At 42.3% G+C, this 26,431-nt stretch overlaps 1 protein-coding gene across 1 annotated transcript in view; it reads left to right on the forward strand.

Moving 5' to 3' along the window:
* Nucleotides 1-26,431, forward strand: part of BRCA1 (BRCA1 DNA repair associated) — a 290,350-nt gene that overhangs the window by 73,866 nt on the left and 190,053 nt on the right. Inside the window, exons 7-9 of the mRNA XM_040331227.1 lie at nt 974-1,094; nt 8,290-8,338; nt 9,820-9,941. Of these exons, the coding sequence (XP_040187161.1) occupies nt 974-1,094; nt 8,290-8,338; nt 9,820-9,941 (292 nt within the window). The remainder of the gene's footprint in view (nt 1-973; nt 1,095-8,289; nt 8,339-9,819; nt 9,942-26,431) is intronic.

Consider the following 26,431-nt stretch of genomic DNA (forward strand, 5'->3'; position numbering starts at 1 on the left):
CTTTGCAGTGAGTTCACAAACAGTCTTTTTGAAGAATCTCCATTTCTGTTCTGTGCCCATTGATGCCAATATTCCCTCCCAGTCTAAGTCCTGGAGAGCAGCCCTCATCCTTGGAAAATTAGCTTTCTTGAAATTAAGTGTTTTTATCTTTCCCGTATGTGTTTTTTTGCTTACAGCTAACATCAAATGAAATCATGTTATGGTCACTGCTACCCAGGTGTTCTTTTATCTGAACATTAGTAATACGCTCTGCATTGTTTGAGATTACCAGGTCCAACAGAGCATCATTTCTAGTTAGAAGGCCTCATTCTTTTTTTAAGAGACTGAAGTTACTGGTGCTATACGGCACACACACACACACACACACACACACACATACTCGGGGATCTTTATATGGAGTGTATGAGTGGGGTGGTCTGACTTGGGGGTTATGCCACTGAACGCTGGATTGGGTGCAGTGCTTATAGTTGGGCCATAGTGTCGGGGAACCGAAGAGAGAGGTCTGACATAAGAGAAGGTCATTCCTCTGCTCTTCTCCTGTGTGGACTCATTGAGACAGTTTGAGTAGAGGTAACCAATGCAGTATAGAGTTGCCATATTGTGATTTATTGCTGTTAAAGTGTTTACCTCTGCTCTTTGGGCAATTCACAGTTGTGGAATTCCATGAAAGCAGCCTGATATAAAATTGAGTTATCTTGATCTCCATTGTTGCTACTTTTCCACAAAAACCTTAAAGCAAAAGACGATTTCTGTGTTTAATCATAACGTGTGTTTTTGTTGATCATTACACTTGCACGATTGCCAGGTGTATCAGAGGGGCTGAGACTGTTCTTGGGGTTGAGAGGCAGAGTACCGGACCAAACATACTCAATCGGCTTCTCTGGGGGTAGCGCTAGACATATGTCTGTTTTATGGTTGAGTTTGTCCTCTGCATATTGCATATGTATATTAACTCTTATTCTTTTATTATCAGGAAACCAGTATTGACACACTGTTAACAAGAGATGCAGGGACTGAGAGCTGTAACAGACTTAAACGCAAAAAGCAAGAGACAAATAATGTGAACAGCAAGAGACCACTAATTACAGAGTTTGGTAAGCAGCTTAAACCAGTTGTATTACTGTGGCAACTGCTGTGTCAAGTTTGGCCTCTTTCTTTTGCCACCTTCTTGTTTCGTAAGGCAAAACAACCTGTATTCTCTCAATGCACAGTAAAAAGTTGGTTAAAATGTTTTTTTTTTTTTACAGCTTTTATGCTGAATGTTTTTTTTGAGGGGTTTACTTTGTCAAATGGCATTAGTAACTTATGTTGGCTTTAGGTTAAGGTTGGCATAGGTCCCTGTTTCCTGGAGACAGTCCTGCCTCTGTGTGCTACTTAAAGTGATACTAAACATCCTGTTTAATTTACATTGTCTATTCAATTTCTGGATGATGTGGATGATACCACTGTTTAGAACTAAATTAGTAAAAAAGGAAACCAGTAAGTACCCGTTTCCTTTTTCAACAACTATTTGTTATACAGCTTCTAGTCCTCTGCTGCTGGTCACATGTTCAAAATAGAAAAAAAAAACAGCCTTTGGAATTCAGAGTAAGAATAAAGGATATCAATAAACTGTTTTAAATTGTCAAACAAATATATTTTTTAAATCAAATCTATATTATGTTTTGGCAATAACATGGTGTGGGCAGATTTCTGACAGTCCAGCCTGTGTCTTAGAATAAGAGGGAGATAAAGCCATCATCAGTTTACATACAATATCCTGCCCCCACTGTATTTAGCTGGTTAATGAGGAGGAAGGAAGTGGAATGTCATTTATCACTGTCTATATACCCACATGTGTGACTCTAAAATCACATTGGCTGCTTAGATGTTGTGACGGTATCGGTATGATATCCCCGTCAAAGATTCCCTTCTTCCATAAGAACATCACCCCAATATTCCACTAGGAGGAATATCCCTGAGATCGCCCATTAAGCCACACATTAGTCCAGGCTTACTGCTAGAACAAGACACTTTAATCACACAAAAACTCAGCTTATATGTGGTTACAACCTGTTAGGAACGCCCCCCCTCACACAGTGGGGTTTCCCATACAGATTATAGGAGACAAGTCGGAGCCGACCATGCAGACACGTTTCTTTAGATAAAGACATCAGTGGAGTTAATTAATACACTGAAGCAATCAGAATAATTAACATACTACTTCTCTAATCATTTAGCCTGATGATACAATACACATCTTTTAAGGGTAAACACAGATCTTCTTCACACAACACAATAGATCAATTAACGTTTAGAATAGTGAGGGGACATTAGCACGTCAATAACCTGTCAGAGGAATGAATCGCACATGAAATTCCTTTCTACCTCTACCCATATGGCTAGCAGGGAGCAGTAAACTGAGACATATAGGCAAATGTATCACAATGGCCCCCCTTTTGCTCCCTGCTCCGGCAAACCCGGTTTGACCTTCCCTGGTCCAGTAGGGTTGACGGGTTCAGAGCTTTTAGTCCGAGGTTAACTCCCTTGACAACTGCTTCAGACTCAGGTATGTCACCGGGTCGTCAGATCACACGCCGGTCAGTCCAAGTCTGTGTGTGATCTGCAAAGTCGCCAGAAGTCAGTGTGAAGACAGCGAATGGGTCTGTGCGCCGCCGTCTAGGTGTCCCGCTATGGGAGGGGGCAGGTTATGGCTCTGAAGTGACAATCACAGGAGATTCATAAAAATAAAAAGTTATATTTGTTGAAATGCTGTAGCACTGGTGCTCAGAGTTCGGGGGGGGAGGGGGAATCAGAGCCCCATAAGATCAGCCACCCCCTGCTCCCTCCGCAGCCGCCGGTTCTCCTCTTGGAGCTTCTCCAGCTCCATCTCCAGTTCATGGAGCCTGGGGGGGTCAGCCTGCTGTGACCTCAGGTGGTTGTTCTCCTCCTCCATGCGGCTTATGCATTCCTCCAGCTCTATGTACTCACGGATCAGCTCCTGCTTGCTCATGTCCTGCAGGCTCTCCACGTGGTCCTTCATCATCAGGAACTGGGTGGTGGTGTAAGGGGCCACCGGTGGGCCCTTGGTGAACATCTCGGCCCGCATCTGGGATGCCCGCTGCGACTCCCTCTCCAGTCGCTTCTTCTCCTCCCAGGTCAGCTTGTTATACGGCTTCCAGGACCTCTTCTTCTTGGGGGGGTAGCTGGCGGTGCCTCTTTCTGCCCAGCTCCCTCCAGGGCCCCTCCGTCTCATGGCTGTCGCCCATGACCAGCTGACAATGGTGTTCCCTGTTGTCCGTAATACCCGATTGTACCGTGAGGACTTCGTAAACGGTGTCCGATGGTTCTTCCGGACCCAGCTCCTGGAGATCCCAAGCCGAGTCTACACAATGGGCTGCTGCTGGTGGGCGGTACCCAGGTTGAGACCAATTTGACCTGGTGTTGTCACTCATGGGGCAATTCTGCTTGAAGTGACCCAACTGTTTGCACCGGAAGCAGCGTTGTTCGTTGTCCTCCTGGCGTGGATAGCGAGGGCTAGATGTCATCGGTCTGTTAGGAGGTTGGTATCTAGCGGCTGGTGGGTGTGAGGGCGCCGTTGGTCGTGGAGGTTGTACCCGTGGTGTGACCTGGTTTGTCTTGCGAGTATCCGCATATTCATCCGCCAACTTCGCGGCCTCTGGTAGAGTCATGGGCCTGCGATCTCTCACCCAATCTTTGACATCCGTCTGGATGTGATTGTAAAATTGCTCCAGGAGCATTAGTTGCAAAATGTCCTCTGCGGTGGTGGCCTGGCTGCTGTTAACCCAGTTAGAGGCCGACAGGGACAGCTGGCATGCCCATTCTGCGTAAGAGTCTTTCGTGGTTTTGCGTGAGTCCCTGAACTTCTGTCGGTGGGACTCTGGGGTTACTGCATAACGAGCCAGGAGCGCTTCTTTAACCCTGGCGTAGCTATGGATATCCTGATCTGGCACGGTCCGGAAAGCATCAGAAGCTTTGCCTGACAGTTTGCCTGACAACATTGAAACCCACTCTCCTTTAGCTATTCGGTGCAGGTTACATTGTCGCTCAAAATCCACCAGGTAGTTATCAATCTCACAGTCCTTTTCATCAAAAGCTTTAAAAGCGCTAAACGGAATCTTCCTTGCGTCTGCTGTGCTGTACTCACTGTTCGTAGAAGGTGCGGCTGCTTGTTGGACTGCTGCCAGTTTTAACTGTAGCTCTGCGTCTCTTATTTGTTTAGCCTCCTGTAGTTCTGCGTCTCTTATTTGTTTGTCTCTTATTTCTTTAGCCTCCTTCGCTAACATGTCCATCACTTTCAGCACCACATCCGGCGTTGGGTTTGGGCCGAACCACGCTAGCTTCTCTCTCATTAGCTTGTTGGTTGGTGACTCCTCCTGAATCACTGGTGTCTCCATCTCTTGTACCGCTGGCGTTGCTGCAATCACGTTCTCCTGGTCTAGCTCCATTAATTCTGCTATGATGACCCGCTTGGTTTTGTTGCTAGCAATCCTTCCACGAACTTCCAGTAGTTCTTTCAGTGTATTTCTTTTAAGCAGGGTGTAGCAGCCTTCCATTCACTGTTCCCAGTGTCTGCTTGGAATCCGGGTGTAAAGGAGAGTAGAAGGGAAGATCCCGCTGCTGCCAACCAATTTGTGACGATATTGGTATGATATCCCCGTCAAACAGTCCCTTCTTCCCATAACGAAAGTCACCCCAATATTCCATGAGGAGGGATATGCCTGGAATCGCCCAGAAAGCCACACATGCCAAGCTTACTGCTAGAACAAGACACTTTAATCACACAAAAACTCAGCTTATATGTGGTTACAACCTGTTAGGAACGCCCCCCCTCACACAGTGGGGTTTCCCATACAGATTATAGGAGACAAGTCGGAGCCGACCATGCAGACACGTTTCTTTAGATAAAGACATCAGTGGAGTTAATTAATACACTGAAGCATTCAGAATAATTAACATACTACTTCTTTAATCATTTAGCCTGATGATACAATACACATCTTTTAAGGGTAAACACAGATCTTCTTCACACAACACAATAGATCAATTAACGTTTAGAATAGTGAGGGGACATTAGCACGTCAATAACCTGTCAGAGGAATGAATCACACATGAAATTCCTTTCTACCTCTACCCATATGGCTAGCAGGGAGCAGTAAACTGAGACATATTGGCAAATGTATCACAGATGTGATAGGGAGGAAATGCTCAACATAGATACTGGCTGAAAACTGAAGTATGTACAGAGCTGGCAATACTGCTCTGTAAAATCCCTATCTGCATTGGGGACTTGGACCGAATGGGCAGAGAGAGAGAGAGCAGCAGGATCAACCAGTTTTTTTTTTCAGAATAAAGAAAACAAATCTCATAGTAACCGAGTGAGTATGAAAAGCATGTAATAAACCATGTATTGATTGTTATGATGTGGGTTAAGTGACACTAAAACTCTTAAATTACTCACTCTTGACCCCTGAACGTTCTACGTTGCTTAATCCTGACCCCTGAACGTTCTATGTTGCTTAATCCTGACCCCTGAACGTTCTATGTTGCTTAATCCTGACCCCTGAACTTTCTACGTTGCTTTATTCTGACCCCTGAACTCTATCTGCATTGCTTAATTCTGAGCCCCGCACTCTGTGTGTTACTTACTCCTGACCACTGAACTTTGTGTTATATAATTCTAAACACCGATCTCAATGCTTTACACTCTCTTGACCCATTGCAGCATAGGTTGAGGTGTTATTTAACCATACATTTTAGGCCCGCCCACTGTTACAACAGTTTGACCATACCCACTGTTCACTGGTATGCGCACTGTTTTGTTTCACTTTTCTTGATGCCCAAAGTATTTTTTTCTTTATACATCCAAAGTCTGCCTCTTCCATAAGTCTGAGACCAGTTGTTTCAGGGCATTCTAAAAGAAAATAGGAATATTATTTTACGGGCGAGGTCTGCAGGATGTCCTCGGATTTCCTTTTAAAAATCTGGTAACCTTACTTTAGGTTTGCTGGTCCTTTAGAAAGAGAACTCCAGTCTAAATAATAAAGTGAAAGAAGTATTGGGTCCTGAAGAGCAACTCTAAAGGTTTTCTTCAAGGTAATTTTTATGCCATGTTCTAACGCATCTCGAGAAAGAAATGCTTGGTTCAGGGCTGAACAAAAGAAACGACAGCTGGAACATAAACATGGTGGTGCACTTTGTACTTTTTTTCTTTAACCACTTCAATTCCAAGCACCCCCTCCCTGCCCAAGCCAATTTTCAGCTTTCATTGCTGTCGCTGTTTAATTAACAATTACACGGTCATGCTACACTGTACCCAAAGAGAATTTTTATCATTTTGTTCCCACAAATAGAGCTTTCTTTTGGTGGTGTTTGATCACCTTTGCTGGTTTTTTTTTATTTTTTGCTAAACAAATAAAAAAAAGACCAACAATTTTGAAAAAAATATCTTTTGCTTTTGTTTCTGTTATAACATTTTGTAAATAAATGTTTTTTCCTTCACTGATGGGCACTGATAAGGCGGCACCGATGAGGTGGCACCAATGAGCGACGAAAGGCTGCAAAGATAGGTACTTATGGGTGGCACTGATATGTGGCACTGATAGGCATCTGAGGGGGGCTGCGCTTGCGCTGATAAACAATCAGCACAGACCCCCCCCCCCCTGTCAGGAAAGCATCCGATCGGCTCTTCTCTACTCGCGTCTGTCAGACGCGAGTGAGGAAAAGCCGATCAGTCAGGATAACGCAACCACCGCCCGGCCATCATTTTGCTATAGGTCGGGCGGGAAGTGGTTAATAACCATGTTTTTAAGTTTGCGTAAGGCTTTGTTCACACCTAGGCGTTTCTTGGGCATTTTTCTGCTCTAATAACGCCCAACAAGACAAATTCCATTAATTTCAATAGTCCCAGTTCACATCTGATCGTTTTGTCATCTGAAGCTCAAAAATGTACAGGAGCTTATTTATTGTCAGATTACAGGCATTTTCTGTTTTTGACATTGGTGACCTTTTGACCTGTACAAAATCGTGGTAAAATTGCGGCAAAAATCACGCGAATTTCTGCCTGAAAACAAAATACCTAGGTTTGAACAGAACCTTTAGACTTGATGCACCAATAAGGAATTGTAGAGCTGTCTGAGCTGGAATAGATTGAGAACCATTGATTCAAACATAATTACTGGTGATTTTTTTTGGGGGGGGTTTGTAACTGAACATAAAAATGGTAATCACTCACCATGCAACGGGGACCTAAGATGTATGAAGGGGAAGCAGTCTGGTTACAATGAGCAATGCAAGCTGCTAAATAAGACACGTGTTGCGGCAATTCCTTGACTGAACTTTGATATAAGCTGTTAATACTTTAGTAATACTTTAGACATTACCAAAGCATGTTGACTATAACTTTTTGGGGAAATTCTGGAATACATTGTTTTTTTACTACCCATTTTATGTACTCTGCATTACTATTTCATCCCACAAGTATTCTGCTTTAATTTGAAAATGGGGACAGTTACCAAACTTTGCCTTTCATATGCATAATAATGCAAACATCTGGTTGGCTGAGGTCAGTTTTTTTTCCAGCTAACCATGTGTAGCTTAGGCTACAGCTGTAAAAATGTAATTACATTTTTTATTAAAGTGGAGTTCCACCCAAAAGTGGAAGCTCCACTTATCAGACCCCCCCATCTGGTGCCACATTTGGCACCTTTCGGGGGGAACCTGTTTTTGACCAGTACCTGTCCCCTCCTCCTTCCCCTGCCGCCGGGCTATTCAGAAAGCGCAGCACAGTAGGGAACCGGCTGTGAAACCGAGAGACTTCTCTGCCTGGTTCTCTTACTAAGAACAACCGTGGCAGCACCCAAGAGCCGATGGAAACATCAGCTGGGGTGCCGACAGAACTGAATTATTATATTTGATAACCATACAACATTGTTTCTCCCTCAGGAGTGATTCAAAGTTCCATTCATGATCATGTGTAACATATTGTTTCTCATAATATTCCCCTTTTTCATTGCATGCATCCCATGATTTTTGAACCAGAGGCTGCCCATTCTTAAGGCAGGCCATGTTCTTTTGGCAGCAAAGTCTCTTCATAGTGCTGTAATATCCCAAATGTATGTACTAATGTGCACACTTCTGGCACTGGATGTGTTAATACATTCCAGATTGTTGGATAATAGTGTTCTATATTCATATTGCATTTATTTGTATCTCATGCTTACAGCATAATTAACGTCTAGTAGATTTTAGCCAGAACCTTAATTGCTGCTTTAATTGTTTTTCTTTTAGAGTCTGACTATTCTGAAGATGATTTATTCAAGAACGTCGGCAGCTTGGGGTAAGCAAAGACAATAACTTGTGAATACTAAAATTGAAAAAATGCTTTAATAGCACAGAGTGTGTTGTATTTGCAGTAGCTTTATATATAAAGTATTATCTATTTTATCCAAAAGGTTGAGCATCGCTTTCTCTTTGAAATTTTCATTTTGATCTTGGGCTGTTCTGTGTGTTCCCATACCACCAGAATCTAGCATAAAGTTTAGTGAATTATTTCAAAGTCGTCTCTTACTGTAAAACTTGTACCATTTTTATGGCTCATCGCTGTTCTGCCTCACTGCTTTGGGGGATTGTGCTTCCCTGTGCTATTATGAACTAATAAACTTAGTTTTAGTATGCAGAGGTCCTTCAGGAGTCATGAGTTTTTATCATGGGCTTTAAATCACACCTCTGGTAACTCTGTTCAACCTTTATAGAATAGCAGCACTACTGCAAAAGCTCACAGTTCTTCCCTGTCAAGTAGAAATCCCCTGTGTGAAGTAAAATGATTTTAGACTGTATGAATAATGATATAATAAACAATGATAAACACTATAAATACGTGAATCTTAATGGCATATATTATTTATAAATGTCATTGTTGGCAATGCAACACTGATGGAATATTTCCTGTAAAAAAATAATGCTGGGAAAAGCAACGGTATGCCAACGAGAGAAACATGGGGGGAAGGGAGGAGCTATGGTGCTCCTTATTTTACATTTGTATTGTAAATAAGGAGAAGCCCTAGTAAACTATTTTCCTTTTTGGCTTGGCTCTCTAAACAGACAATGAATAGATTTCTACCTATACTGACACCACTACTACTACATACAGTAAAATTCCAAACTCCCAGATTGGGAAGAAAGTGCACGATACCAGGGATCTTGAGAAGAAGAAATAGAAGGCTGCAGGGGCTTATAAGTATCCTGGTTCAACTCCGTTTTCCACTTTTTTGTCCTTGTTCACAAATAGTGCTTTCTGTATTTACACTGAGAAACACTGCTTTACCTATTCATGAACTATGGGTTATACTGCTACCTAAAGATGCACTGGGGACCAGACAAAAACTGAAGGTCAGCCACTAGGGGCCATTATTTCTCCCTTAACCAGCCTTTTCAATTCAGCTTGGTGTTCTCCATAGATTCTGATCTATTCATGAGGATTTTACTTTTTTAGTCAACAACTGCTGGTAAATTTAATATTGACATACAAAATCTTGAAGTGTCTCCTACCAGCCCCACCGAGTGCAGGTTTCACCAAATGCCTCAAATATTTATAATGCATTGAAGGCGAATATTGTAGCTAAAGCTGATTGTAATATTTAATATTTTAATGGGGCTTTTGGCTGAAGGTCTGCTTTAGGTTATTTTTGTGTCAGATTGTAGATTTTATCTGCAGGAAAGCAGGTGTCCATATGGATTTCAGTCATGTTTTTTTAATTAATTTACCCATTTAAGTCTAACGTAGGTCCACAGCTTTTAATTTTTTTTGGTGTTGTGTAGAAATGATTGTGGTAAATCTTATCCGCAAAGTGAATTGGGAGAAGATGTGGATGAAGACCTGAAGATCTGTGAAAATACTTCATTAAAACCAGAAACGGATGAGGTGGTGGCATCAGATCTAGGTATGTGAAAAACCACTTAGAAAACAAAGCATATATTGTATGTGTGTGTGTGTGTGTATGTATGTATGTATGCATGCATGTATGTATATATATATATATATATATATATATATATATATATATATATATATATATATATATATATATATATATATAATCTCCATTAAAGGGGAATGCTGATTTTAGTATGAGCTGTACTAAACATACATTTAGGTTTGGTTTACATTAACTGACATGATAAAGTCCAGTGTTTTACTTCTTGGTCAGCTGTCAATGTGAGGTCTTCCTTCCTCTTGAGCATGTCCTATATTTCTTTCTTCTTTTTTAATTTATTGGGGTTTACAAATTGAAAGTACAGTGAGGGGAGAAAAGTGTTTGATCCCCTGCTGATTTTGTATGTTTGCCCACTGACAAAGAAAGGATTAGTCTATAATTCTAATGGTAGGTTTATTTTAACAGTGAAAGACAGAATAACAATAAAAATATGCAGAAAAACGCATTTCTAAAAGTTATAAATTGATTTACATTTTAATGAGTGAAATAAGTATTTGATCCCCTATCAATCAGCAAGATTTCTTGCTTCCAGGTGTCTTCTATTTAGGTAATGAGCTGAGATAAGGATCACCCTCTTAAAGGGAGTGCTCCTTATTTCAGCTTGTTACCTGTATAGAAGACACCTCTCCACAGAAGCAGTCAGTCAATCAGATTCCAAATCTCCACCATGGGCAAGACAAAAGAGCCATCCAAGGATTTCAGGGACAAGATTGTAGACCTACACAAGGCTGGAATGGGCTACAAGACCATCGCCAAGCAGCTTGGTGAGAGGGTGATAACAGTTGGTGTGATGATTCAAAAATAAAAGCAACACAAAATAACTGTCATTCTCCCTCGGTCTGGGACTCTATGCAAGATCTCACGATTCAGAGGAGAACTGGATGAAAGTGTCGTGGTCAGATGACCTGGATGGACCTTGCCTACTATGAGACCAAAATCAAGCTTTTTGGCATCAACTCAATTCGGAGGTGGAGGAATGCTGCCTGTGACCCCAAGAACAACATCCTCACTGGCAAACATGGAGGTGGAAACAACATGCTTTAGGGGGGTTTTTCTGCTAAGGGAACAGGACTACCTCACTGCATCAAAGGGACGATGGACAAGGCCATGTACCATAAAATATTGGGTGAGAACCTCCTTCCCTCAGCCAGGGCATTGAAAATGGGTCGTGGATGGGTATTCCAGCATGACAACGACCCAAAACACATGGTCAAGGCAACAAAGGAGTGGCTCAAGAAGAAGGACATTAAGGTCCTGGAGTGGCCTAGCCAGTCTCCAGACCTTGATCCCATAGAAAATGTGGAGGGAGCTGAAGGTTCAATTAACCAAATATCAGCCTCAAACCTTAATGACTTGGAGAGGATTTGCAGAGTGGGACAAAATCCCTCCTGAGATGCGTGCAATCCTGGTGGCCAACTTCAAGAAAGGTCTGACCTCTGCAAATGCCAACAAAGGTTCTGACAACAAGTACAATTTATTTTTTTTCTAAAGGGGTCAAATACTTATTTCACTATTTCACATATAACTTTTTTGAAATTAATATTTCTGGATTTTGTTTTTGTTGTTTTGTCTCTCATTGTTAAAATAAACCTACCATTAAAATTATAGACAGTTGTCAGTGGGCAAACTTACAAAATCAGCATGGGGTCAAATACTATTTTCCCCTCACTGTATGTTCATATAATGCAATGAAGTTTATAGACAGTATTAGAAGAAACATACAGTAGATCCCCCTGTCCATGTTAAACAGTGTGAAGGGACACAGCTGCTGCAAGTTATTGTATTCTGCAGGGGTAGTGGTTGGGGGCTGAGGATTCATCTGAGTTGGTGAAGCATTGGCACATATCTTAGTATTTTGTAGTTGTTATTGTAGAGGATTTATATAGTGCCAACAGTTTGCACAGCGCTTTACAAATTTAATTCAAGACAAGGGATAGGAAGGCCCTGCTCCTGAGAGCTTACAATCTAAACCAAAAGGCAAGTGGGGGGGGGGGGGGGCTTTTCTGAGTTTTCAGGGATTGCCTACAGGCAAGTAGAAAGTTATAGGCTATTTTAGTTGACCTCATGGCAATGTCTTTATTTTTTGAATTCATGAAAAGTATCTGTAACAGGATGACCCGTGACACCCAGAGACTTTGTGAGGACAGGGGATACTCCTGTGTCAGCGTCACTGATAACTTGGGTCTGAGTCCACCCTGTGCCCTTTGGGCATGGGGTGGCAAGTGAATCATAATTCATGTATTACATGAGATGGGACATTAATAATAGTTCATATTGCAGGATCTTGAGAGATTGCAAGTTGTTGGATAATTGTGACCCAACCAGTCAATTGTGACTCATCTCTCTGGATAGCCTAGTGACATGTTAAATAAGGCTGGCTCTTGAAAGGCCTTTAATTGTGTGATTACACTGTCTAAAGCCTATTGATGCTCAGAGGTGTGAATAGGTGTCAAGCTGTATGCGGAGACGGAACGTCTGCCTAGGGAACTCAGTGTGTGTGATGGTGTTTTGTTTGTTATGCTGTTAATGAAGGAATGTGCAGTGATGAGATCATGATAATTATAGGCCGGCGCCGACACGTCTAGAATGTTTAGTAATTAGCATTGGTGTGTGCTTAGGGGGGTGGAGATCTCATTGTCCCTTTGAATACTGTCACATGATTGTAACTGTGTAAAATCTGAGAAGAAACCATTAAAAGTTAGTTCATATTTTGACGCAGTAACAGAGCTTGTCAGTCTCGTTATTGAGGGAATTCTTATGGAATGGATCCGGTCTGCCTGTTGGTTGGAGTGTTGATAAGCTGTCTTGGATGGGATGGAAGGTCGTAAACGGTGGTGACCGTTACAGTATCCATAGGGTCCATTTGTCTATAAACAAGTTCTGTCTATAATGAGTTTGAGAGATTTGTTTTTCCAATCTCATAATTGTTTGGTTTCAGTGGCATTTCTATTCATACCCCTTAAGATTTTTGTCATGTTACAACCAAAAGAATAAATGTACCTATTGGGATTTTATATGATAGACCAACACAAAGTGGCACATAATTGTGAAGTGTAAGAAAAATGATAAATGGTTTTCAATTTACAAATAAATATCTGAAAAGTGTGGCGTACATTTGTATTCAGCCCCCTTTACTCTGATACCCCTAACTAATTGCTTTCAGAAGTCATCTAATTAGTATACAGAGTCCACCTGTGTGTTATCTCCGTATCGATGCAGCTGTTCAGTGAAGCCCTCAGAGGTTTGTTAGAAAGCCTTTGTGAACAAACAGCATCACGAAGGCCAAGAAACACACCAGATGGGTCAGGGATAAAGTTGTGGAGAAGTTTAAAGCAAGGTTAAGCTATAAAAAAATATCCCAAGCTTTGAACATCCCACAGAGCACTGTTCAATCTAATATCTGAAAATGGAGAGTATGGCACAACTGGAAAACTACCAAGACATGGCCATCCACCTAAATTGGAAGGCCAGGCAAGAAGAGCATTAATCAGAGAAAAGCAGCCAAGTGGCCCATGGTAACTCTGGAGGAGCTACAGAGAACCACAGCTCAGGTGGGAGAATCTGTCCACAGGAAAACTATTAGTCGTGCACTTCACAAATCTGGCCTTTATGGAAAAGCGGCAAGAAGAAAGCCATTGATGAAAAAAAGCAATAAGAGGTCCCTTTTGCAAGAAGCCATGTGGGGAGAACAGTAAACATGTGGAAGATGGTGCTCTGGTCATATGAGACTAAAATTGACCCTTTTGGCCTAAAAGCAAAACACTATGCGTGACAGAGAACTAACACTGCACATCACCCTGAACACACCATCCCCACCGTGAAACATGGTGGTGGCAGCATCATTTTGTGGGAATGCTTTTCTTCATCAGGGACAGGAAAGCTGGTCAGAGTTGATGGAAAGATGGATGGATGCAAATACAGGACAATCTTAGACGGAAACCGGTTAGTCTACAAAAGACTTGAGACTGAGGCGGAGGTCCACCTTCCAGCAGGACAACGACCCTAAACATACAGCCAGAGCTACAATGGAATGGTTTAGATCAAAGCTCATTTATTGTGTTAGAATGGCCCAGTCAAAGTCCAGACCTAAATCCAATTGAGAATCTGTGGCAAGACTTGAAAGTTGCTGTTCACAGATACTCTCCATCCAATCTGACAGCTTGAGCTATTTTGCAAAGAATAGTCAAAAATCACTCACTAGACATGCAAAGCTGGTAGAGATATTCCCAAAAAAGACTTGCAGCTGTAATTGCAGTGAAATGTGGTTCTACAAAGTATTGACTCAGGGGCTGAATACAAATGCACGCCACACTTTAAACCACTTCCCGCCTAGCCTATTGCAGAATGATGGCCGGGCGGTGGTTCAGTTATCCTGACTGGGCGTCATATGATGTCCAGCAGTATAACATGCAGGCACGTAGCGCAGTGATCAGTGCTGCTGTGTGTCACTGACGCACCACATTTCCAATCGTAGTAAGGAGCTTCTGACGGAGGCTCCTTACCATGTGATCGGTTGTAACCAATCACAGCGTGAACCAGGAAGTGCCGGTAAACGGCTTTCCTCAGTTCGCGCTGACAGGGAGAGCCGAGAGGGGGGGTCTGTGCTTATAATCGGCATGTTGATTAGTGGTGCAACGGATCATCACCGTGGCACACCACGCGATCCGTGGAGCCTCGGCCGTAGGAAAGTCCCCGGCTTCAGCCTAGCTCTGGAGCGGCAGCCATCTTGCTCCACCCCAGTGGAGACAGTGTGCTTGCCAGAGCCCAGTGCACAGCGTGACACTCCTCCCCGCCTCAGCGTGCTGACTACAGACCCGGGACCACCGACTGCAGACATGTGGAGACAGTATCTGTGAGATCTGCACCTGCCGGTAAGAGATACAACATCACCCGGGGAGCATGGCTGTCTGTACTGAGCGGAGGAGGGGGGACACCTGTGACACCAGAGGAGGGGGGACACCTGTGACACCAGAGGAGGGGGGACACCTGTGACACCAGAGGAGGGGGGACACCTGTGACACCAGAGGAGGGGGGACCCCAGTGACACCAGAGTGGAGAGGAGGGGGGGACCCCAGTGACACCAGAGTGGAGAGGAGGGGGGGACCCCAGTGACACCGGAGAGGAGGGGGGGACCCCAGTGACACCGGAGAGGAGGGGGTCCCCAGTGACACCAGAGAGGAGAGGAGGGGGGACCCCAGTGACACCAGAGTGGAGGGAGGACTCCAGTGACACCGGAGAGGAGGGGGACACCGGTGACACTAGAGTAATGATAGTGATTAGGGGACAGGCGGACATCTTGTTGCACCCAACGGAGTTTTAGATTTCAGTTTAACTAAATGTGAAAATCAGAGGTGTTCTGTCACATTAGCAAGCATGTAAGGTTTGCTGCTGCTTTTAAAATTTAACATGTAAACAGTCCATCAGATTTACATACTGTACTGTATTTAAGCACATAAGCTCAGTTTTGTGTTGAAAATAACTGAATCTAAAACTCTGTTGGGTGTAACAAGATTAGTCTTTTTTTTTGCTGATCCGAAAAATGATCCGATCCGTGACTCTGATCCGAGGATCAATCAGATCCGTGAGTTTTTTGATCCGTTGCACCCCTAATGTTGATTATCAGCACAGCCCCATCAGATGTGCCACCAACAATGCCAATCGGTGTCCAGCTGCCAGTCCGTACCCCATCAGAAACGCCTGTCAGTGCCTATAAGGCCGCATACACACGGTCGATCCATCCGATGAGAATGGTCCGACGGACCGTTTTTCATTGGTTCACCGCTGAAGCAGACTGATGGTCTGATGTGCGTACACACCATTGTTTCCAAAACCGATCGGGTCAGAACACGGTGACGTAAAACACACGACGTGCTGAAAAAAACGAAGTTCAATGCTTCCAAGCATGCGTCGACTTGATTCTGAGCATGCGCGGGTTTTAAAACGATGCTTTTGCGTACTAAACATCGGTTTTGACCTATCGGTCAGCCGTCCATTGGTTCGATTTTAAAGCTCTCTTTTTTTTGACCTAAGGACAACAGACCGATGGGCCGTACACACGGTTGGTTTGGACCAATGAAACTGAACTTCAGTCCGTTTTCATCGGTTTGGACCGACTGTGTGTACGCGGCCTTACAGTCCCAATCAGTGCCCATCAGTAACACCTGTCAGTACCTCATCAGTACTGCCCATCAGTATCATCTATTAGTGTCTATCAGTGCTCATTAATTCTACATATCAGTGCCGCCTCATCAGTGCCCATCAGTGAAGGAGAAAACAAAATTTTATAACAGAAACAAAGAAAAACTGTTTTTTTTTTTAAAAAAAGTCTGTCTTTTTTAGTTTGTTTAGTAAAAAAAAAAATAACCCCAATGGTGATCAAATACCACTAAAAGAAAGCTCTATCTGTGGGAAGAAAATTATACAAATTTAGTTTGGTACAGTGTTGCATGATTGCGCAATTGTCATTCAAAGTGAGACAGCTAAAAATTGTCCTGGGCAGGAAGGGTGGAAAGTGCCCAGTATTCGAAGTGGTTAAGATATTTATTTGTAAAAAAAAATTAAAAACTATTTACCATTTTTTTCTTCCACTTTACAATTATGTGCCACTATGGTGTTGGTCAATCACATAAAATCCCAATAAAATACATTTACATTTTTGGTTGCAACATGAACAAATTGTGGAAAATTTCAAGGGGTATGAATACTTTTTTCAAGGCACTGTAGATATTGCTGTGCATGCATCACAGAGGAAATATCTTCATGGGTGTTTTTAAATCGCATATAAATCACATGTGTAGAATGGTGTAATACCTTTATTAAATAATGTGGTGTTATAGAATCTTCAAAGGCTAGTTGCATATACCATAGGAGCACATTTTAATATTAAGGCTACTGAGTTATATTTGAATTACTTAATTTTTCACTATTCTTTTTTACATTTACTAAAAACATTCCCCTGAAGACAGTGTGAAGCTTTCAGAAAGCATTCTGGAGCTGGCTCTTTTTGTTCAGGCTTACTTGGTAATCCATTGCAGTGTCTCTGTAGAACAGTTCTTCCTGTTCCTAGACGTGCCCTCAGTATGATCAATGTAATCCAATAATCAAAAGCATGGGTTATACAGGATGTGTCCATCATAATCCTGAGGGGCTATTAGAACAGTGTGTCTCTAGGCATTGTCTTATGTGAGAACGTGCTATCTTTCTTTTGAATTGGGAATAATTTGCAATTTAGTAATTTTTTTTTTGGTCACAATAAACTGTTAATTCCTGCTGACAACTCCCAGGATGAGCAAATGCTATCTGAGCACTAATATATACAGGAATTGCTGTATGTTCAGAGAACTTACTTACTTTCAGTTGCTAAGGCTTAACTCAGACATTCTTTATTTTCTTTAAAAAAAATAACTATATGGTGCCTGTAACTTTTTAATACAGTATTAAAAAAACATGGCTTGCCCTACACTGACAGTAGGGGGGAAATCATGCATTAGGGTAGAAGAGTAGTCTCTGCCACACCTGCTGTGAACCACAGCAACCCTGTCTGGCAGTAGAGGAGCCATTAGAGCAGACCACCCAGGTAGGAGGTCTACCCCTACCAGTACCTGGCAATGAATATAGAGTTGTGATTAACAAGTATGGATGTGATGCAGATTGTCATACTACCTAACTAAAGGCTCTTTTCCTGTTGTCAAATGCACACTTGGAATAGAAAAGAATCACCCCACTTTAGCCACTTCCTGCTTGGAGGACTTCATATGACATCCTGGACTTTGGAGACATCTGAATAATGCCTGTGTTTTGTCACATTTGGCTACCCATCACATTTGGCTACGGAAGTGACGTTGCGCTGAGAAATTTCCAAAAGTTTTGCAACAATACGGAGCAGTGAATCCGTCACGGAAGTGACGTTACAGACAATACAAACACTGTGCTATGTGTTCCAACACTAATACTTCCCTAACAAGAGTCTTGCATGGTACAGACATGTGTAAAAGTGGCAGGAGTGCACACAGCTACAGCTGAATTAAATTAAGGTTCTATGATTGGTTGAGGCTGGCCACGCTCCCGCAATGCAACAATACAATAGGAACACATTTTCATGTGTTTGACGTCACTTCCCTCACACTATCTGATGGTTTTTGTGTGCTGTTTTGTCATAAAAGTGTTGGAACGCATATGGCGGCGTCACGCATGCGCACTCCAGCGGGTAGCCAAATGTGATGGGTCGCCATATTTGACAAAACACCTGCAGCTACAGGCATCATCCAGATAATGTTTTTTTTTTTTTTTTTTTTTTTCAGGCAACGATTCCCTCGCATGTAAAGGCCATCTTAGCGACTGTTTCGTCGCTTAAGTGCTTTTATGGGTGTTGGCCCCTCCTACCGCCATTTGGTGCTGCTCCGGTCTGTCCTGTGCAATTGGGGAGTCTGGGAAACAAATCCGCCAACAGCGGGAGTTTACCATAGAGCATCTTTATGACCCTTAGGTAGCATAATAAAAATTAATTGCATAAACAGTGGGTATAGAAAATTATCACCCCCTTTAAAATAATAACCTGTGCAGACTGAAATGAAGTCAAGCACCGTCTTTGTTTTTATCCAGCTGTATTTGGTCACTGCAACTTATAAAAGCCAAGTGAAAGATATTCCACCAAATTATCAGAAACAAATTAAAAAAATAACAAAAAAACTGAATCACTGAGTTGGAAAAAGGATCACCCACCATCCTAAAAATTACATGTAAACTCAATCACCTTCTCAAGGGCACACAAGGCAATTTGACACTCAACCGCGATCAGCTGTGGTCATTTTGATTAGCTCCGCATGAAAAGAGCTTTCTTGAAGCTTTTCAGTCCTGGTAGTGCAACTGAAGCAAACAATCAACTGGGGGGGGGGGGGGGAAAGCACTGCCAAACGATCTCTGGGATAAAGTTGTGGACAGGAGAAGGATGCAAAAAAATTCAAAAGCTTTATCAAATCCTAGAAGCACAGTGAAGGCTATAACTAAGAAGTGGAGGATATTTGGTTCAACACAGACCCTCCCTGGATCAAAACTTTGCTCTAAATTAGATGAAAGAGCCAAGAGGAAACTGACCAGAGAGGCTACTAAGAGGCCTACAGCAACTCTGAAGCAGTTGCAGGAGTTTGACAAAGAGTCATTGGCCTGGATTCACTTACATTGGCGCACTTGCCTCCCAAACTGCGCTGGGTTCCCTCGGCGTAAGCCGTCGTAGGTGGAAGTGGGCGTGAGTCATGCTAATGAGGCGTGACCCCATGCAAATGATGGGCCGAGCCTCATACAAGTACTTAAAACGAACGGCGCATGTGCCGTCCTGTGGACGTATCCCAGTGCGCATGCTGACAATCACGTCGGAACTACTCCCAAAGATACAACGGTTCACTGCCTACCACGTGAACGTAACCTACGCCCAGCCCTATTCACGTACTACGTAAACGACGTAAAATACGATGGCTGTGTTCCCTGGTCCATACCTTAGCATGAGTTGTGCCTCCTACATGGGGAATAACTTTACGCCGGACGTACGACTTGCGCAAACCGCGTTTGTGAATCGGCGTATCTCCCTTATTTGAATATGTGCATAGAAAATCAATGGAAGCGCTCCTTGCGGCCAGCGTAAATATGTGCCTACGATACGCTGGCGTAGGAAAGTTGCGTCGGTCAGATGAAGTTTATTTTTAGGCGTATCTAGTTTTGTGGGCACGGCGCATAGATACGAAGGCGCATATTTACACTTACGCGGCGTATCTCGAGATACGTTGGCGTAAGTGCTTTGTGAATCCGGGCCATTGTGTCCATGTGACAACAATATCGCATATTCTCTACATATCTGACTTGTATTGGGAGGGTTGCAAGAAAACACTCCTTAGGAAAGGCCACATGCAGTCATGACTGAGCTCTGCCAAAACGCACCTTTGAAGAATATGAGGCCCAATGGAAAACGGTGTTATGGTTAGATGAGACAAAAATTCAATTATTTGGCCTCAACACCAAATCATATGTCTGGCAGAAATCCAATACAGCTCGCCATCCAAATAACACCACTCCTTTAGTAAAGCATGGAGGTGGTAATATCCTGTTATGGGGGGTGTTAATCTGCAGCAGGAACTGAAGTACATGTCAGGATAGAAAGGAAAATGGATGGGTCAAAATACTGTCAAATTCTTGAGGAAAATCTGCTGTCCTCTGCCAGGAAGTTGTCAATGGGAAGAAGGTTTACCTTCCATCATGACAATGGCCCAAAGCACACCGCAAAAAATGGCCACACCGTGGTTGAAGGAGAAAAAGGGGAACATCCTTGCGTAGCCTAGCCAGGGTCAGACTTCAAACCATTCCACAGATTTTCAATGGGGTTTGAGTGCAGTCCACAAATGATCACCATCAAATTAAACTGAACTTGAGCAGGTCTGCAAAGAAGAGTGGGCAAATGGTGTGGGTTCTAGATGTGCAAAGTTAGTAGAGACATATACCAACAGACTAAAGGCTGTAATTAAAGCAAAATGTGGTTTCAACAAAATACTGACACAAGGGGGTGATCCCTTTTTCCAATTCAGTGATTCTGTGTTTCTTTTTCTTTCTTTTGGTGTTAGATTTTTTACTTGTATGCTTTATGAGTTGCACGGAGTTAATACAGCTGGATAAAAACAAACAAACACAGTGTCTGTCTTCATTTTATGCTACAAAGCAACAAAATGTGATTATATTAAAGGGGTGATTATTTTCTATATCCACTATAAAAGAAAATGGATTTTTTATTATGCTACCTAATACAAATTTACAGACCCCGTTCTCCTTGCTGTTTTACCCCTTTAATCCCAATCTAAGATTTTCTTGGTCCTTGCATATGATGAGCTCTTTCTATTGACAGTTTATGACAGATTACATCAGTTTGTTAGTTTGACTTGAGAGGGCCAGAGAGATGTGGGGCTGTAAAAATTATGCTTCTGTAAGACGTGAGATAGAACTGTAATTTGCGGTGAGCTTTCCCATTTGTTAAATCGCCTGCATTACGTCTAAAACTATGTCAACTCCATAATTATGTTTTCATACATAATGAAACATCACAATATTAGAAACATTCTTAACAAGGATGTCAGTTTTATCGTGGTTTGCAGAAAAAAATTACCTATCACTTGCTCTTTCCCCTGCTGATTTATTGTGTCTCCAAATTCCTCATCAGTATTAAAGCATTATAAGATATGATTGCCTCTACATAATTCAGTATGCCATATCCTGGTTGAGTAAACCGAACAGAAAAACCAAGAGTTGCAGTTGATACATTTTACAGAATACTTTTTCCACAGTTTTTTTAATTAAAGAACAGTTTGAAATACATCCAAGGGACCTATTTAATTTTGTTTTTATATGGCTGATACCAACTGAAGTTTGATGCATTCTTTTTTTTGTTTTGCCATTATTCTTGCTTTACTAGTAAATGGGGATTCATTTTATGTACTTGATATTGAGATTTTTTTCTCGGTACTATAAATATAAATGCCATTATAATGGGATTAAGCCCAACTCCAGCTAAATAATTTTTTTTTGTTTTGTTAGAATGAGCAAGGTTTTTCAATTACTATCCTTTTGTGGATAGTAATTTCACCTTGCCTTCTTGATTCCACCACAGGAAGTGAGGGGAAAATCTCCGCAATGACCAAGAAAGAGTAGTTTTGACTGAAGTTGTGCTGTCAGTTGTGGGAGAGTTAAATGTGTATATTAATTTTTAGTAAAACAATTATAATTTAACCAAAGTAATCATATATTTTATTTAAAAGCTGATCTTTAGGGAAAACAATCTACAGCTTTAGAGACCTTCCTCACCAGAAATGAAGTATGCCTCACGTCGTGCAGACAACTTGATACCAGTTTTTTTTTCCAGTCTCAACTTCTGGTGTAGTGGGGGATAATAGATGTTTGATGGGAACCAGCCCTCTCATCCTTCCTCCTCCATTAAGAAAAGTTCTTTCATTGTTTTACATTATTTTTTTATTTATTTTTTATTATACAGGATTTATATAGCGCCAACAGTTTACATAGCTCTTTGCAATATAAAAGGGAGACAGTACAGCTAAAATACAATAAAATACAGGAGGGTTAAGAGGGCCCTGCTCATAAGCGCTTATGATTTAAGATGGCATGTAACGTGATCTCTGAATAGAGCAAAGAATTACTGGTATGTAGTTAAAAAAGAAGAAAAGTTTAGCTCCCAGTGGCTTATACACAGCTTCAAAAAATTAACTCATATATAAAAATATTAATTGATTTTTACACAGGTATCAAAAATTACAAATTCAAGGAAGAAAGTGGAATTGAAGGAATGGATTCAATTTACATATATACAAGGCACAACAATAATAACTCTGGTATACAAATTATCAAATGATATTCACATAACAGAATATCACAATGGCCATATATAGTTCACCAAAGTTGGTTGCTATATACGGATTCCCCGAAGCGTTTCAATTTCTATTAATGTAACGATCTTCTTCAAGGGGTATTGTGTGAAACATCTACTTCATTAACATTTTATATTATTTTTACATTTCATAAACACTTCTCTGTGCAGGGTGAAAAAAAAGTCATACCTTAAATGGAACACCGTATATTCATGACCAGCGTGTATATTAAAAGCATCATGTTAGGCTCTCCATGAGGACCAACCAGCCAGGGAACAGAGGCATGGGACTCGAATTTGCCTGCAAGAGGTCACATGTATGTATTAGACACACACGGGTGAGAGAGGGAGAGAGGAAGGGGAAGAGCGCAGGGTGGAACCATTTTTTATCTACATGTGTGATAGCTAAATATCCTACTAGTATAGGTTAGATGCAGTTGGCAGGAGGTGGCAAAAAAAGAAAATATTATAATAATATAGTTACCTTTGTTTTGTTGCTTAACAGAGCATACCAGATGTATGTCCCTTGTGTGCTATTTGATTGAGGTGTGATCCTATCCCCTTATGTACCATCAGTTATCAGGTTTGATCTTAAGCATAAGAGTCCAAATATTTCTCCTTCTATTAAGGATTAGCTATAAGTTGCATATACAGTGAGGAAAATAAGTATTCGAACACCCTGCTATTTTGCAAGTTCTCCCACTTGGAAATCATGGAGGGGTCTGAAATTGTCATCGTAGGTGCATGTCCACTGTGAGAGACATAATCAAAAAAAAAATCCAGAAATCACAATTTATGATTTTTTAACTATTTATTTGTATGATACAGCTGCAAATAAGTATTTGAACACCTGTCTATCAGCTAGAATTCTGACCCTCAAAGACCTGTTAGTCTGCCTTTAAAATGTCCACCTCCACTCCATTTATTATCCTAAATTAGATGCACCTGTTTGAGGTCATTAGCTGCATAAAGACACCTGTCCACCCCATACAATCAGTAAGAATCCAACTACTAACATGGCCAAGACCAAATAGCTGTCCAAAGACACTAGAGACAAAATTGTACACCTCCACAAGGCTGGAAAGGGCTACGGGGAAATTGCCAAGCAGCTTGGTGAAAAAAGGTCCACTGTTGGAGCAATCATTAGAAAATGGAAGAAGCTAAACATGACTGTCAATCTCCCTTGGACTGGGGCTCCATGCAAAATCTCACCTCGTGGGGTCTCAATGATCCTAAGAAAGGTGAGAAATCAGCCCAGGACTACACGGGAGGAGCTGGTCAATGACCTGAAAAGAGCTGGGACCACCGTTTCCAAGGTTACTGTTGGTAATACACTAAGACGTCATGGTTTGAAATCATGCATGGCACGGAAGGTTCCCCTGCTTAAACCAGCACATGTCAAGGCCCGTCTTAAGTTTGCCAATGACCATTTGGATGATCCAGAGGAGTCATGGGAGAAAGTCATGTGGTCAGATGAGACCAAAATAGAACTTTTTGGTCATAATTCCACTAACCGTGTTTGGAGGAAGAAGAATGATGAGTACCATCCCAAGAACACCATCCCTACTGTGAAGCATGGGGGTGGTAGCATCATGCTTTGGGGGTGTTTTTCTGCACATGGGACAGGGAGACTGCACTGTATTAAGGAGAGGATGACCGGGGCCATGTATTGCGAGATTTTGGGCAACAACCTCCTTCCCTCAGTTAGAGCTTTGAAGATGGGTCGAGGCTGGGTCTTCCAACATGACAATGACCCGAAGCACACAGCCAGGATAACCAAGGAGTGGCTCTGTAAGAAGCATATCAAGGTTCTGGCGTGGCCTAGCCAGTCTCCAGACCTAAACCCAATAGAGAATCTTTGGAGGGAGCTCAAACTCCATGTTTCTCAGCGACAGCCCAGAAACCTGACTGATCTAGAGAAGATCTGTGTGGAGGAGTGGGCCAAAATCCCTCCTCCAGTGTGTGCAAACCTGGTGAAAAACTACAAGAAACGTTTGACCTCTGTAATTGCAAACAAAGGCTACTGTACCAAATATTAACATTGATTTTCTCAGGTGTTCAAATACTTATTTGCAGCTGTATCATACAAATAAATAGTTAAAATCATACATTGTGATTTCTGGATTTTTTTTTTTTGATTGTCTCTCACAGTGGACATGCACCTACGATAACAATTTAAGACCCCTCCATGATTTCCAAGTGGGAGAACTTGCAAAATAGCAGGGTGTTCAAATACTTATTTTCATCACTGTATATAGAATTAGAGAATATGGGGTAGTGCTGCGCTGTGAATGGGGAGTGGGATAATGTGCAAAGGAAATATGGCAGATCCTAATATATGGAAAGGTAAGGTCTGACTAATAATCACAATCACAGTAAAAATGATAATAATATGCCTTAACAAGTGAATAACATCAAAGTAAACGTGCTACAGTGCAGCCAAGGCTAGCTGCCAAATAATGAAGTAGTAGTACAAAGTGACAGTGCAAGTGTCATAAAGTGCAATATAATGGTACCAAATGTACTGATACACAATAGGGTGTACAGCGTGCAAACTACAACACACAGCGGTGACTGCAATAACACTAAATTAAATGTCCATACAGCAAATAGCTGTAACCATAACATAAGGAGAAAATCCAAAAATAAAAAGTGCTGGTGTAGATGCCAAAGTGACGTGAAACAAGGTTAATTCCCGGTGTTTACTTCAGAGTAAGTGAGGATGTCCCCTTACCTTACTGCTGTAAGGTAACAGCGTAAAAACCCAGGTACACTTTTCTGGTCAAGTCCACATACGGTATCATCCAAAAGGGCTGTAATTGGAAAAATAGATCCCTCTCGGTAGTCACGTCCAACCAGTGACAGTGACTCGCACCCAGGGAGATAAAAGTGCCAATAGTGCAGTATCGTTTAAAAAAATAATTTATTCAAACAAGATAATACACTGGGTACTCACATTGTAGTGATAAAAAAACAGGCATATAAAAACAGGGCTGTTGCGGTACCTCTCTTCCCGAGCTCCAAAGTACACGAACCGCCACTAACCGCCACTAACCGCCGAAGTGCAATAGGTTCCAACCGGCAACTCTCTCCATACACCGTCCTTAGTCGCCAGTAACCCAATCCCCTCCAATAACGAGACCAAGCTCCATCATGTGGGTAAAACACGAACTCATTTACTGTGGGCTACCCGCCCGTATTTATGCAGGTCTCCCACCTGGTGGACACTCCCCTAGGGGACCAGATGGGAGACTGAAATAACAGACATTTAAAATCTATAACTTTATAACTGCCGAACATTTTATATTCATATAACGTATCCCCAGATAGCCTGGAACTGAGGGCATATTATTGGGGAATAGCGCCCAGATCCCATCCGCATAGTCCGATCGCCTCGTGGTCGACATACGAATGGGCGACTTCATGTAAAACGGCAAAGCAGACGAACACAATATGTCCAGTATACGGATGGGTCCGTCACATGGCTCCCTCCTTGTGGAACACTCCGGCAGACCCGGCTTGACCCTTTGGCGGGTCAACTTGGGGATGACCGGACGGAGAAGGCGTAGAGACGTCTGTTTGCCGAGATAATCCATCCGCATTCCCATTCTGCTTACCGGGTCGGTAGCTGATGGTGAAATTGTAAGGCTGTAGTGCCAGACTCCACCTCAGCAGTCTGCCATTGTCTCCTGAGACCCGGTTAAGCCAAACTAGGGGGTTGTGGTCCGTAATGAGGGAAAATTCTTGTCCGTATAAATAAGGACTCAATTTCTTTAGTGCCCAGACCAGGGCTAAACACTCCTTCTCCACTGCCGCATAACTCACTTCTCTGGGTAGTAGTTTTCTGCTGAGATACGCGACAGGGTGCTCCCCTCCATCTTCCCCGACCTGGCTTAGCACAGCCCCCAGTCCATACATGGAAGCATCTGTATGGACGAGAAAACGTTTGTTAGGCACTGGGGCAGCCAGGACAGGGGCATTCACTGGAGCTTGCTTCAGGGCCCGAAACGCGGCTTCACAA

The sequence above is a fragment of the Rana temporaria genome, chromosome 12, assembly GCF_905171775.1.
Source record: "Rana temporaria chromosome 12, aRanTem1.1, whole genome shotgun sequence".
NCBI lineage: Eukaryota > Metazoa > Chordata > Amphibia > Anura > Ranidae > Rana > Rana temporaria.